The sequence below is a fragment of the Scomber scombrus genome, chromosome 19 (genome assembly GCF_963691925.1).
Source record: "Scomber scombrus chromosome 19, fScoSco1.1, whole genome shotgun sequence".
Lineage (NCBI taxonomy): Eukaryota > Metazoa > Chordata > Actinopteri > Scombriformes > Scombridae > Scomber > Scomber scombrus.
The window spans coordinates 23,068,947-23,082,563 of NC_084988.1; the positions used below are offsets into that span (position 1 = coordinate 23,068,947).

The 13,617-nt window shown below is 40.2% G+C and overlaps 1 protein-coding gene across 1 annotated transcript in view; it reads left to right on the forward strand.

Moving 5' to 3' along the window:
* Positions 1 to 9,142, forward strand: part of babam2 (BRISC and BRCA1 A complex member 2) — an 80,153-nt gene extending 71,011 nt beyond the window's left edge. The window contains exons 9-12 of the mRNA XM_062439927.1: positions 6,138 to 6,208; positions 6,337 to 6,419; positions 6,535 to 6,688; positions 8,191 to 9,142. Coding sequence (XP_062295911.1) covers positions 6,138 to 6,208; positions 6,337 to 6,419; positions 6,535 to 6,688; positions 8,191 to 8,254 — 372 coding nt within the window. The 3' untranslated portion in view covers positions 8,255 to 9,142. The remainder of the gene's footprint in view (positions 1 to 6,137; positions 6,209 to 6,336; positions 6,420 to 6,534; positions 6,689 to 8,190) is intronic.
* Positions 9,143 to 13,617: the final 4,475 nt, after the last annotated feature.

A 13,617-nucleotide genomic window follows, 5' to 3' on the forward strand; every position in this document is an offset into this window, starting at 1 on the left:
GCCGGGGTTGGGATTAGAGATTGGGCACTACGCTTCAGACTGCCATTATGGTTGGGGACAGAGTTATTTACCTTTAATTATTCTGCAGTCTCCACTCAGGACGTACACAGTGAGGAATGGAGGACACTACTCGCTTAGCCAATGTGAAATGAATAGACTCTTAGCTGCTAAAGTGAAGTGTTGCAATATTGAGGTAAAAAAAAAGAACAAGGTCATGTCCATGCATCATACTACAAGTCCATATATAGACATGATGATGTCAATAATTACGTCATTGTACGGTAAGTTGATTACATAATTATTGTGACAGGCCTAACTGGTACTGTGCATAAAAGTGGCTCTGAGCTTATTCACATATGACATCGATATGTGACATATGTCTTATAAAAGGCCTTAAAGAATTATACTTTTCACCAAAATTTAGATGACAAACCTCACCAAAACCACTCAACTCCAATAATAAATCTTTATTAAATCAGCACATTTGCATTCTGAGCTGCACGCTAAAGACATACTGAAGGTTTTTAAATAACTGACACAGTATTTTAGTATATTACAATTTAAGAAGACAGTCCAGTTTGACTCGATTTCTCAACCAACTTTGTCGATTGGGAAATTGGTTTGGCTTGGTTTTAAGAGTGACTCCACCCAGTCTATTAATCCTGCTCGCACTGGTACCACGCTTCATCAAAGCTGGGTGTGATCATAACTAGAGCAGATCACACCTGACCAGGACCAGCTGTGATTGGTGGGTGCGGTCAGGTGTTCAGCAGATCTATATCTCTCAATCCGTAGAGGCCCATGCATCATAACCAAATTTAAACGTAGTGTTTTTAGACTGTATAACTTCAGCTTCACTCACCATAAGCTTATTTAATCTGTTGCTGATCATAAGCATCCCTGCTTTCGCTGTCAGTAAATACGCATGCTTTCACAGGGGCAGACAACAGATTGTTTCTGCTAATGTGATCGCTATACAGTCACTCCTTCTCTGTATGTAAAGAAAAGAGTGATGGCGCGTGTGAGTGGATTGTGCTTCGGGTTGAAGCTGAGAAGAGAAAATATGAAGAAAACAGACAAATCACAATTTCATGTGACTTCTCCACTGTGGCTGACATCCAATTAGTAGCATACTGTGTGCACTTCCACCTTTCATCAACATGTAGTGACACGCCATAACGAAGACTGTATTTAATTATTCATAAATGCCATCAAGTAGACAGCAATGTCAGATACTTTCTCTCCCTCTCTCTGATTATTCTTTTTTTTATTCCACTGCAATTTTTAAGTTTTAGTATTTGGATTTTGACACATACTGTATGCAGATCTTATCATATCATAACCCACAAAAAACGCATTGATTTCTCAAATAAATTTGCAGTAAGATATCAGATCAGTCGCCCTTTATGATATGGAAGCTGGAGGTGATGTGACTGTGTATGTGACAAAAAACACACACACAGCGAGAGAGAGAGAGGAGAGATTTCTTAATCACACAGCAGGAAGCACTTCCGGCGTTATTGCATCACACTCCCCACACATACACACACACACACACACACGAAGAAACACAATAAATGGATGCGCGGGCGAGGTAGCGATGGGTGCAGGCACGTTTGAATACCTGCAGAGCAAGATCACCTGTCTTGCATCAGTCGGAGCTCCAGGCGGCCAATGGGAGGACTCGGCTGCTTGAAAGAGAGTGACGACGAGGGGGGCGGGAAATCGTTTTCTCGGCATGGGTGTGATAGTTCAGTGATCCACAGTTCCCTTGAAACACGAACACACACAACACTTGGACACACACCATGCAGCGTAACTAAACAAACAGCTTATAGAGTATGTGACCTTGCAGCTTTGGAGAAAAGCTCGATTGCCGCCTCCGCTGTCCCATGTAAACATAATTGAACAGGAGGCTGAGTCACAATACGCGGCTGTGTTTAAGAGCTCTTGCTGAGATGAGACCCGTCACACACACACACACACACAAATACAAATACATAACACTGTGTATCAGAGATTACTACTTTCCTCACACACACACACACACACACACACACACACAAAAACCCCGCCGTCATTCATACACAGTTGATGAGTAATCACGACCATGCAACAGCAGCAGTGGGTAATACTGGAAATACTGTCTCCAGCTTTATTCATCATATATCCTGTCCTCAACTCAACCTCAATCACTTTTACTACATTTGTGTAAATGAGAAACAGGAAACAATTCTTGGAAGCAGCTTAATTGAACTCATAAAGTCTCGGTATTAGAAAGGATGTAATACTGCAATACTGTACTCTTGCATTGCCAGGCAGAGCGACTGTTTATTTTACTTCCAACATCTTTTTGCAAATGTATGACTGCTGTTGGATTTTTTTTTCCTACTATTTTAAAGATATATTTTCCTCAATCTTTACATAGAAAGTGGATTGTCTTCCTCTAGCATGTTGGTTATAGTAAACACTACAAAACTAAAATGAATTCATCTTAAATTAACTTCAATCTAATAGAGCAACATTCAAACCAATCTGATCTCAAGTAGGCCAAACCAGAAAAACCATTGCATAATATCTATAATAATAATTCTAAGTATACTACTACTTTGAGTTCAACTGTGCAGTATATATATATATATATATTAGCCTCATGACCTGTTTCTGTGCCAGGGAACTGTGTGCAATCGCTAAATGCACTTTATACATCATCTATGCACTTTAAATGATGATTTTATGTATGTATGTGTGCATGGGTATGGGTGTATATCTATTTGTGTACATATTTTATTTTATCTACTCCTTTTATTTAAGTATGAGATGTGTGTGTGAGTGATGACCGAGGATGGAGCTGTTTTAAATGTCATTGTATTGACGTCAATGCAATGACAATAAAGACAACTCAATTCAATATTTATATATTTTTCTGACTTTAAATTCGAGCAATATTAATATGAAACTCAAGCCCTCAGAGGAAAATGTGTCTTTGAAATGTGAATCACATTGCAAGTCAGTTATCTCAAGTTGGACGTTTTTGACTGTGAATGGTGAGCAAAAATATTTTGTCATTTTCTGTCATTTTCATACTTTGCAAAGTTATCCAGTGGGCCAGATTGGACCCCTTGGCGGGCAAAACATATCATTGTCGATAATCAGACTTCAAACTTTCTTAAAAGTGCTGTTCAATCAGCAACAGTGCTTGTACGTTCCACCAGCTGATTGTGACTGAGCTGTTTCCTAAACTCTTTGAAGCTGTTGTTTTTTTTTGGCTGCCGTTACAACACGCTGCAACATGATCGATCGCTGTCATCTACTGAGCTGAATCATACACATGCTAATGATCTTGTCTTGTCTCATTTACTTGATTAATAGATCAGCAGCTCCCAAAGTTTGTTTTTAAACCATGGCACCACTTCATTGTGATTTTTACCAGTTATTTCTGCCATTTTGATGTAATTGATAAGAGTTGCTATTCTAAAATTGACTTTTAATTCAGAAAAATTAGATTTAAAATGAAAATAGGAAAGGACCGCCAGGCTGCCATGGCAACCAATGTCTAAACAATCTCCTGACTCATTAAATATGTGACTTTGCACGTCAAAAGTTACTTTTACAGTGCAGAAAAGTGTCTTAATTTGACGAGGAGAAAGAGCCGAGGCGCTCTTTGTTTGTTTTTTCACTTCATCCAATAATCTTGAGCGTGGCCCCGTGCATTAATACATCAGTCTCCTGCTGAGGATCGGTCTCTCTCCAGTAGATGAATTAGACCTGGTCACCTTCATGCCTGGATGGCTGACCACAGGCCTTCTCACCTGCCCGGGATGCTCAACAGCCGAACAGCTTTAAAGATAATCGTTAATCACACCCGTCGACACGCAATGAAAGCACGCCGCTCACATGAGTAGAAGCTTTATTTTAATATGTCAACAACAAGTCTAAAGTTCCAACTAATTATATTTATACGGGAAAAACAGGAAGATTGCACCGACTGACTGGCAATCAGCTCCTTTCCTGACAGGATGCACCAGGTTGCTTGTTGTTCATGAGATTTACTGAAATGGTTACCCCATTTTAATCAAGCATTTCTCAGAAAAACTGAAATGGAGAAATTGTATTAAAATTAACACAGCACTTGCAGCAGACAGTCTTCCCTAGTTACATTTGACAGATTCTATGTTAGAGCTTTTAACACCAGCTTATTTGGCTGTCAGGTGGTAAAGCTAAAGACTTTGTACCCGTGTGACATTTAAATTCGCCTGTACAAAGATTGAATGTAATACTACTTTTGTGCTCCGAGCCGTCTGTTTTTTTCAAACTGAAAGCAACCATTACAATGTTCACCTCTGTTAATCTTTCTCCCAGCCACGGCATTGTTTACATTCTGGGTAGGTTCGCTCTGAAAGGCTCTCTCTCTCTCTGCAAGCCTTTTTTTCCTCTCAGGCTGCACACAGAGTGGGAGGAAGCACCCGCCTAAGAGGCCTAAATCCAGGGCAAGAAAGAGAGCCTGAAACCAACGCGGACAGGACAGGTGCTGAGGGGGATGAGAGGGAAGTGGAGTGGACGTGATGGAAAATAATAAACACAATATTCTTATTCGTTTAAAGGGGGGGATTTGTGCAAATGAATGTTGCTGCAAGGGCAAGCGGTGTGAGACCCCTCACCACTGTTTACAATCTTTATCACCTCTCAACCCCCTCTCTCCTGTCACCAAGCAAATACATTCAAAATTCCATTCAAATAATCTGGAAAATAAGATATGCTGCTGCAAGAGAATAAATTAAGATTAGAATTATACTGTATAATAACATTTCATGAACTAGATTCGGAATTTCTGTGGTTTGGCAATAGAGACATCTCATCCCAACATCCCTTTATTAATCAAAATTCATAAAAAAAAACAGCCTAGCAACATATCAGTTCTTCAGGCAGGTGTTAGTTTTTTTCTTAAAGGGAGTAAACTATTTCAACATCACATCATTAAATCTGTTTCTTTCCTTTACTGGTGCGCCAATACAATTTTTCTCTCCCAAAATCTGTTCCAATGCCTTAAATGTATCTGACTTTTATAAGTGATACCTTGTACTAATCCCCTACTTCTTTTTTTCATACTTTTCACTCTGTAGTCTGAGTGGAACTGATTCGGATCATTCTCCTTTCATATATCAACATAACATGAGGCTATACTGGAACTACATGAACACTATCATTTCTGTATTTTTGTTTTTGTTTAATTCTTTCTTGTTTTGTCCTTGATCTACACTTGTTCTGTCTTAATATCAGCTTGCTAATCAACTGTAACGTAGGCCTGTCACGATAACTACTTTTATTGAACGATATATCGTGTCAGAAATAATCGCGATAAACGATATAATTGTCATTTGAAGATCATTTTATACCACTGATATAATGATTATATAATAGCATAATAATGCAAGGGGGGCCGGGGGGTAGGATTGGAGAGTGGGCACTACGCCTCAGACTGTCATTATGGTTGGGGACAGAGTTATTTACCTTTAATTCTTTTACAGTCTCCACTCAGGACGTACACAGTGAGCAATGGAGGACACTACTTGCTTAACCAATGTGACATGAATAGCCTCTTAGCTGCTAATGTGAAGTGTGGAAATATTGAGGTCAAAACAATGATTCATGTCCAGGTATCATATGATAAGTCCATATATAGATGATGGTGATGATAATGATGTTATTGTACAACAAGTCTATAATTAATTATTGTTACAGGTCTACTGTAACCTGTCTGAAAGGTGCTAAATAAATAAAGTTTGACTGATTGATTGTTATATTATTACTTTACTTGTTTTGTGCTGATACACTTTTATAGTGACAGTTACCAAGAAAAAGTATGAGGTGCATATCTACTTTACTTCAGCTTACACTGTTCATGCACAGTGTAAACACATTTGTTTTTTTTAACTTTAATCTAAAATGCACAAATATCCAGAAAAATCATCCTTAGGGAGCCCTAACCCTAACACTAACCCTTTTTCCCTTCATAAGTCACTCTTTATATGATTTTGAAGTAGCATATCTCTCATTAAGCCACTACCAGTGTTCAAACTGTTTTTCTTTTTGTTTCTTTCTACTGTCTGCTAATCCTTCTACTTCCCTCTGTGTAGGTGCAGTATGTCATCCAAGGCTATCACAAGAGGAGGGAGTACATCGCTGCGTTCCTCAGCCACTTTGGAACGTGAGTTCACTAAAGAGAAAGGACCACATCCTGCATTGAAGTGATCACAATAAGTCTGTCCTCTGTGTAAAAAGACTTAGTGAGGCCTTGCAGACACGTGAATAACATAATCGTTGTGTGTATTGCAGGGGAGTGGTGGAGTACGATGCGGAGGGATTCACAAAACTAACACTTCTACTCATGTGGAAGGACTTTTGCTTCCTAGTGCATGGTAGGAAAGAAGAAAAAAAACACTTCTCCATGCTTGGCTCTGATTTTGATCTACCTGTATCATTATACAGTTACCTTAAGATCCTCTCTCATTGTGTCCCTCTGCTTTCTCGTAGTGGATCTCCCCCTGTACTTTCCCAGGGACCAGCCCACCCTCACCTTCCAGTCTGTTTACCACTTCACCAACAGCGGTCAGCTCTATTCTCAGGTGCAGAAGTCTTATCCATACAGCCCACGCTGGGACGGCAATGAGATGGCCAAGAGGGCAAAGTAAGTAGAACCTAACCAGCATAATTTAGAAATTACACCATATGTTCTGTGTGGGTTTAAAACCTATTTAGATCATTTAATGCATAGACTTAATGTAAGTCAAATGCATTCTCCCAAGACCACAAAGCCCAGTAAAGCTATTTATTACGTCATACCACCTAATTCATGAGAAAAACACAATGTATGATATGCTTTATATTTAATATAATAGGCCTGTGTTGTGTAGAATGTGCAGCACACAGGCTGTTTGTTATCTTTACAGATTTTATCCACCCTCAATACACATAAACTGGCATGACCCCATTAGAGAATGGTGTGTGTTGAACAGTGTTTGCTCTTTGCAGGGCAAAGATTAATAACTGCTGTAAATATTTGAAAGATCTCAGAGACTTATAGAAAGAAATACAGAAATACATGATGTATTTGACTTGTAAGTTATATATGATTGCTTGTTTTTTGTACTCGTTTACCTATCCGTTCTTGCCAAAAAAATATCTGCAGATTAGTTTAAAATCTGTTTCTGGATTTGACCAGGACAGGTTGTTTTTAAGGAAAATTCTGGTAATTTTAAAAATAGGTATTATTCTCATAATTGTGGTGCTTTTGATTATGGGTCATGATAACTTTGCACTCAAGAGATTCAGGGAGCATAACTTTAGCAAAACTGTGTATAGCAGGGCAAGCAGCTTTTCAACAAAAAACTCTACATATTTATACAAATTACACATAAATCATTTCAAATGCTCGTCTCTGAGTCTGAACACAAATTACTCCCTTGAGCTGAGAGGGATCCAAGTGCGGTGCAACCAGCCAGCTAACCAAACTAGTAAACTAACTATTCATCTGCAGTTTAAACTCATTATTTCAATTTTCCTCTCTAACATACTTCTATTTCAGCAGAAATATAGAGATGTAACATTTTTTAGGGGTCAAAAGTTTCCCCCGGAAAGTTTTTATCATCATTTTTTCTGATGTAATTAACCGACCTCTGGATGCAACCATACTAGCTGTTTCCCCGTTTAAGGTCTTTGTGCTAAGCTAAGTTAACATGTGGCTGACCCCATCTGCATATTAAACAGACAGATGTGAGAGTGGCATCAATTTTCTCATTTAACTTCAGGAAGAAAGAAGAAAATAAATATAAATCGTTGTGCTTTAAGTCTGACTTGACACAATTACACACACTTGCATACACAGACTTGAATATGTGGCTACATACCTTGTTGACTTTTTTTTCTTTTTTTCTTTTTACTCTTTGATTTTTTGCTGGTAGTTGAGTTATGTCTCTGGTTTTTCCCTCAACAGCACGAAAACATGTAGACAGAAAACTGCCTTTCATCTGCACTCTTGATACATGCCGGGGTTGGGACTGACCCAGTGAATTTGTTCAATGCTTTGAAGCAGTTCAATCCCAATTATTGTCACATTTTGATGTTTTATTTGCTCTACTCTATCATTTCCCCCTCCTCCCCTCCCCCTCTCTCTTTCTTTCGCTCATCCAGGGCATACTTCAAGAGCTTCATCCCTCAGTTCCAAGAGGGAGCCTTTGCCAATGGGAAACTCTAGTACCCTTCTAGCTTTTAAAGACAAGCCTGGAGAGTTGCCTGTGGGAGTATGTATGTATGTATGTATGTATGTGAGCGTGTGTGTGTGTGTTTGCGTGTACCTGTTCTTGAGTATGCATACTTACATTTGTGAAATGTACTGTACTCCACTAGTACAGTGAGAATGACTCTGTCAGTTCCACACTGTTTGACTTTGAGATGGTTTCCTCTTATTCAACACTTTCACTTTTCATTATAGTTGTAGTTGAGAAATCACTTTGCTGAATTGTCCAGGCACTACAGCTAAAACTCCCAAAAAAATCTCTGAGATCAGTCCAAACACTTAATTAGTGTTGCGGACACAAGTAAGTAACAAGTAAGTAAGTTACGCCGAGATTACGTGGAAAAGAAAATAGCAGAAACCCAAACTTTTTTCTCTGGGTGACAAGAACTACAAGTGACAACTCGTACAATCTGTCTCTCCAGGCTGACGATAGCTAGTATCGCTTTATCGTGCTGTTCCAATGACGCCTGGATTCAAGCAGTCAAACCACAAAAGGGTCGAGCTAACAACACTCCACTCAGAAATGGTGCACTGTGAGCAGATATTTGTTAATATGCAAACAATATGTAAATCATTAACCTCTTGAACATCTCAAAGAGCTATAGGGACAAAACACCTGTGGTAGCTGTTTATCTTTGTCACACATATGATTTGGTTTTGCTTTGATACGAGTTCTGTTCATGTTCAAAGGATCTCCAGCTTGTCTTGTAGTGATCAGAATACCGTGTGTTCATTCTGACCATAGAAAGCCATGTGAAGTCTATAACTGACATGACACACATGTACTGTAAGTTACTGAGAAATGTGTTATTTTGTCATTTCTATTCAGTAAAATGTTTCCCCTGATGTGCGTGTCATGTTTTTGTCCTTTGTCTGCAGTGTTGTTTGATGGTTGAGTTAGGAAATAATCATGGTTTTATACCCTAGAAACATCCTTGTCAGTGGACACTTGTGGTTTGAGGTGAGATCAAATAAAAAAAGTGTGATTTTTGTGTTCGTCGTGGGAAAACTTGTGTTGGTTATTTTCAGGAGTGTTTTTTTTTCATCTGTTGTCCTTTGAAAAGTTTTAAGAACATTTTGTTTGCATTTTGAAAAAGAAGTAATAGGAACAGCGAGTGTGTGCCGCCACGTCTGGTTCCCGGCGGTATTGATGATCTGCATTTTGAATAGACGGCAGCAGGGCACATCACAACAACTGCAGCTCCCAGCTACCTCCAATCCTACTCACCACCTGTACCATACTGCTGCTGTTATCCACATTCTTTAATCTCAACAAGCAGCAAAAGTCGTTTAAAATTGGGAAAACACAATATGGCACGACTCGTAGCCTTTGGCGAGTCATGAACATTAGATAATCAAACTTTGAAGCTGATTCTAGTTTCATTTCACTACCAATTCAGCTAACTCAAGCACCACTAAAATGAACTTTAAAACGAGTCATCATTAACTTCAATTTCAGTGGCGCATTTTCTTTAGAGTGGCAGCAGCCCACTTGGGTTGGAGCTGCCTGCTAATGTTTTGAGCTACATGCTAAAATCAATATGCTAACATGCTCACAATGACATAACCATGTTGTTGCAGCTGTTGTTTACAATGTTCACCAACTTAGTTTACCATGTGATGCTAGCATGCTAACATTTTGACCATTATATAACGCTAAACACTAATGGTGCATTCCATTTGTACTCGGAAGTCAGAATTTCCGAGTTCCCAATCGGAAAATTAAACTGGCATTCCCCAAGAAGTCGGAAGGTCAGAAGAACCTCACCAGTCCTGAACTCAAAATCCAGTGTAAAAGTTGTACTAATATCCTGTTTATTAGCAGTTTTGTCTTATTTGTGTCTCATTTAGAAGTCCTACAAACAGCACTGTCCAACTTCTATCAGTGGACATGTCGCTACACTGTTTGTATGCGCAAAATATAGCCAAATGCATGTTTAGCAACTGGTATTGCTATCAATAGCTAACCGGGCTAGCACTGGTTTTCTGACTTCTAAACTGGAACACTTCAAACTCGGGTGTGACGTCATTCCCAACATCTTCTGAGGTAAATGAAACACAGGAAAAGAACACTAATCTCTGCACACAATTTGAACACTTAATAATAATAAGTAATAACAAAACTGTTTAGTGATTAAAAGAATGTCTTAGAGGACCAGATGATCACTCAAGTCACCTGAGAACCCTGAACATCCTTTACCTAGTTTGGAGGGAATCCATTCAGTAAATAGTAGATATTTTGATTGATGAGTGAAAATGTAAACCTGCTGGTGGTGCCTACACACACAACACAATTCATCTGCTGGGACACAATGGAAATTTCATGACAATCCATTCTATAATTGCTAAGATATTTCAGTTTAAACAAAGTGGTGAACCTCCTGACCAGTTTGGCAAAAACATAATACTAAAAAACACTACTGAATAAATGATAACACATTTTAAGGGAAATGATTTTCCATAACACAGGTTCTTCATTATTTGTGTACCTCCTTACACATATAATACATCTTGAAAATACTTCTTGGTCTTCAACTGTGTACTTTTATAAATCTTATAAATCACAGAGATGCTGTGAATTAGTAATGAAGTGTTCTTACAGGCCCCCGCTGTACTTGTGTAATAAGGAGCCACAGCACAGAGGATGAGTGTGTTTGAGTGTGTGTGTGCGCGCGCACAAATATTCCCATGCATGAATGTGCACATGCATGTGCTTGAGAGTGAGGCAGAGTGTGTGCTTGCTTGTTTTCATCATTAAATATGAGGGTCATAGTTAGGGGTCCTTCCTGGCCTTAGGCGCAGCCCTTTGCTATATTTATTGTTGGTAATGCAGCAACTGTCAAGTCTAATTGAGAACTATAGGGTGAATGTATCTGGGGCATTTAATAGCATCAAGGCTCTTAATAAAATAATTAAAAAGCAAGATTCTTTTTGTCTTTTTTACTGCCCCGCTCCATGTTTCTTGCTCTAACCTTTCCCGACCTGCTTTCAAAACATCTCTGTTGTCAGCCACGAGACGAGCTGCTCTCATTTTGGAGAGCTAGGGGGTGTGTTCGAGAGGGAGCGAGTTCAAAGGAGGGGTAGCTGGGATGATGGGTAGCATCTTTAACGAGCACGGGCAAAGAATAGTTTAACTTGACAGTCAACTCTAGACATCACGACTTTGCACCCAGAAAGTATCAATTGATTTTCAATAGTGACGAATCTTGGCGTTGAATTAAGCTCTGTGTGTGTGTGTGTGTGTGTGTGTGTGTGTGTGTGTGTGTGTGTGTGTGTGTGTGTGAGAATCTCAGTTTGCCAGAAGTGAATGGAGGATTTACATTAGCTGAAATAACAAGAGTGATTGAATCATTAGCTTTAAAGCCATTCCCTTGAATACAGAACATGACATTGCATTGAGGAAAAGTACCCCAACTTTGACTGTGAATCTGAAAAAGCACTCCTGAAGTTTAACTCGGTCCTTGATGTTAACCCAAGTTGGCACAACTTGTACACAATTCCCTCCAAAGTGGCTGTAACTGTGTCGCTCTCGCACTGCTTAAGTCACATTTAGTTAGCCTCCTCCCTCAAAAGTGTCTGTGCCCAAACATGGCTCACCTTTACACGCTTTTAAGCAACTTAACACGGATTTATCCCGTGTAATGATCCTGTGAAGGTGCTGCTCAAGGTACCTTTTGAAGATGTGTTTCTCAGCCCCCTGAATCACAGTGCAGAGGTCTGCCAACCCTCCAAGCTAATACTCCAAATCCACTAATCCAGCCGTCTTTAAGAGATCTCAACGGCAGTCGGATGGAATAATTAAAGGCTGGAATAATTAGCTTGGAATCTCTGGACGGGGGATGATTAAATTGATGAGAGTGAGGTTTGTTTTTTTTTTGGGGGGGGGGGGGGGTTTAATGGTCCGGCTGAGTTGACACTTTGCTGGACCGGGACTCGATTTGAGGAACGATTGAAGATGATTCAGATGATTTTACCCTTAGAGGTTGAATGTGTGATTTAGTGGTGTCTGCTTTGTTTTTACCGTTTTCTTTCCTCTGTTGCATGACTGGAGGTGAGAATTCCATCTTCTTTCCTCGCCTTGCTGGTGGCAGGACAGACAACCTAACCAAAACTAACACACCAAGAGTAATGAACATCTGATTGGAAGGCATGGCCTTGCGGCTCCTAAAAGAGGACCGTCTGCTCTAGAAGCAGGTGTCCTTAGCTCGAGGGAGCCTGCAAACATGAATATTAGCATTAGATTAACATTAACTGCTCTGGTGACAACCCTATAAGCAGCTAGCTTGGAGGCAGTAAGGACCTGCCAGCCCGGAGAACTGACAAGTGTGTGAAACAGGATCACTTAAAGCTCAGCAACGAGCACCTTCCCGGGCAATAACCCGGAGTTGGCTCTTAGCATCACTCACCCCACTTCACCTCAGAAGTCGGGCTACTTGCCGGAAACTTTTGAGGAGTGGGGAAAGTAAGTTGTCGAAGACTCGAGCCGGCGGGAGTACGGCATAGACGCGGGGAGTGAATATGTGAGTATGGAGAGATGATAACAGCGAAGGAGGGAAAGTGTGGGAGAGTGATTGAAAGTCCTGAATCATCACCTTGCGCCCCGAGACGGTAAACAGCTGGGGCAGCAGCAGCAAGGAGGTAATCAGAAGGAAACGAGAGCGTCCAAAAAGGCCTGAATATGTCAGAGCGGTACGGTCCTTATCCCAGATTGTTTACTTGTCTCTCCTGTCACCGTGTCCAAATCGCCCAATCTGTCAGCCTCGCCTGATTCTTTTCTTTTCTTCTTTTTATTTAGTGTGTACCACAGCCTTTTGACTTATATTCCCCCCAGAAAAGACAAAGACAAACAGTTAACCAAGTGAAAGAGGGGGGGTGGAGGGGGGGGAAATCACAAACTCTAGTGACCGTGGGGTACTTTGTGTTTTGTCTGCAAGTACAAATTCAGAGTGACATATGGGGAGTTTTCTTTTTTTCTCTTCCCCCTCATCTTTAGCATGTTTGGAGGGGGGGGGGGTTGAAGAGGAGTGTGTGTGTGTGTGTTAGAGAGAGAGAGGAAGAGGAGGGGTGGATTTCAGAGGCTATGCAGCATTTGCGATGCAGCGTAGGGTTGTTGATGCGAGCCATGTTGAGGATGATGGAGCTGAGAGGCTTAACTAATTTTGGAAAGAGAGAGCAGGAGGAGGAGAGCGGAGGGGGGATTTGGGGCCTTTTGTTACAGCCTGTTTGATCTGGGAATTTGAAAAAAAAAAAAATGGCCCAGAGATGTCGTGAAAATGAGAGAATTACTGCGCGGGTCCCTCACTCTTCTTTTTTTAAATTTT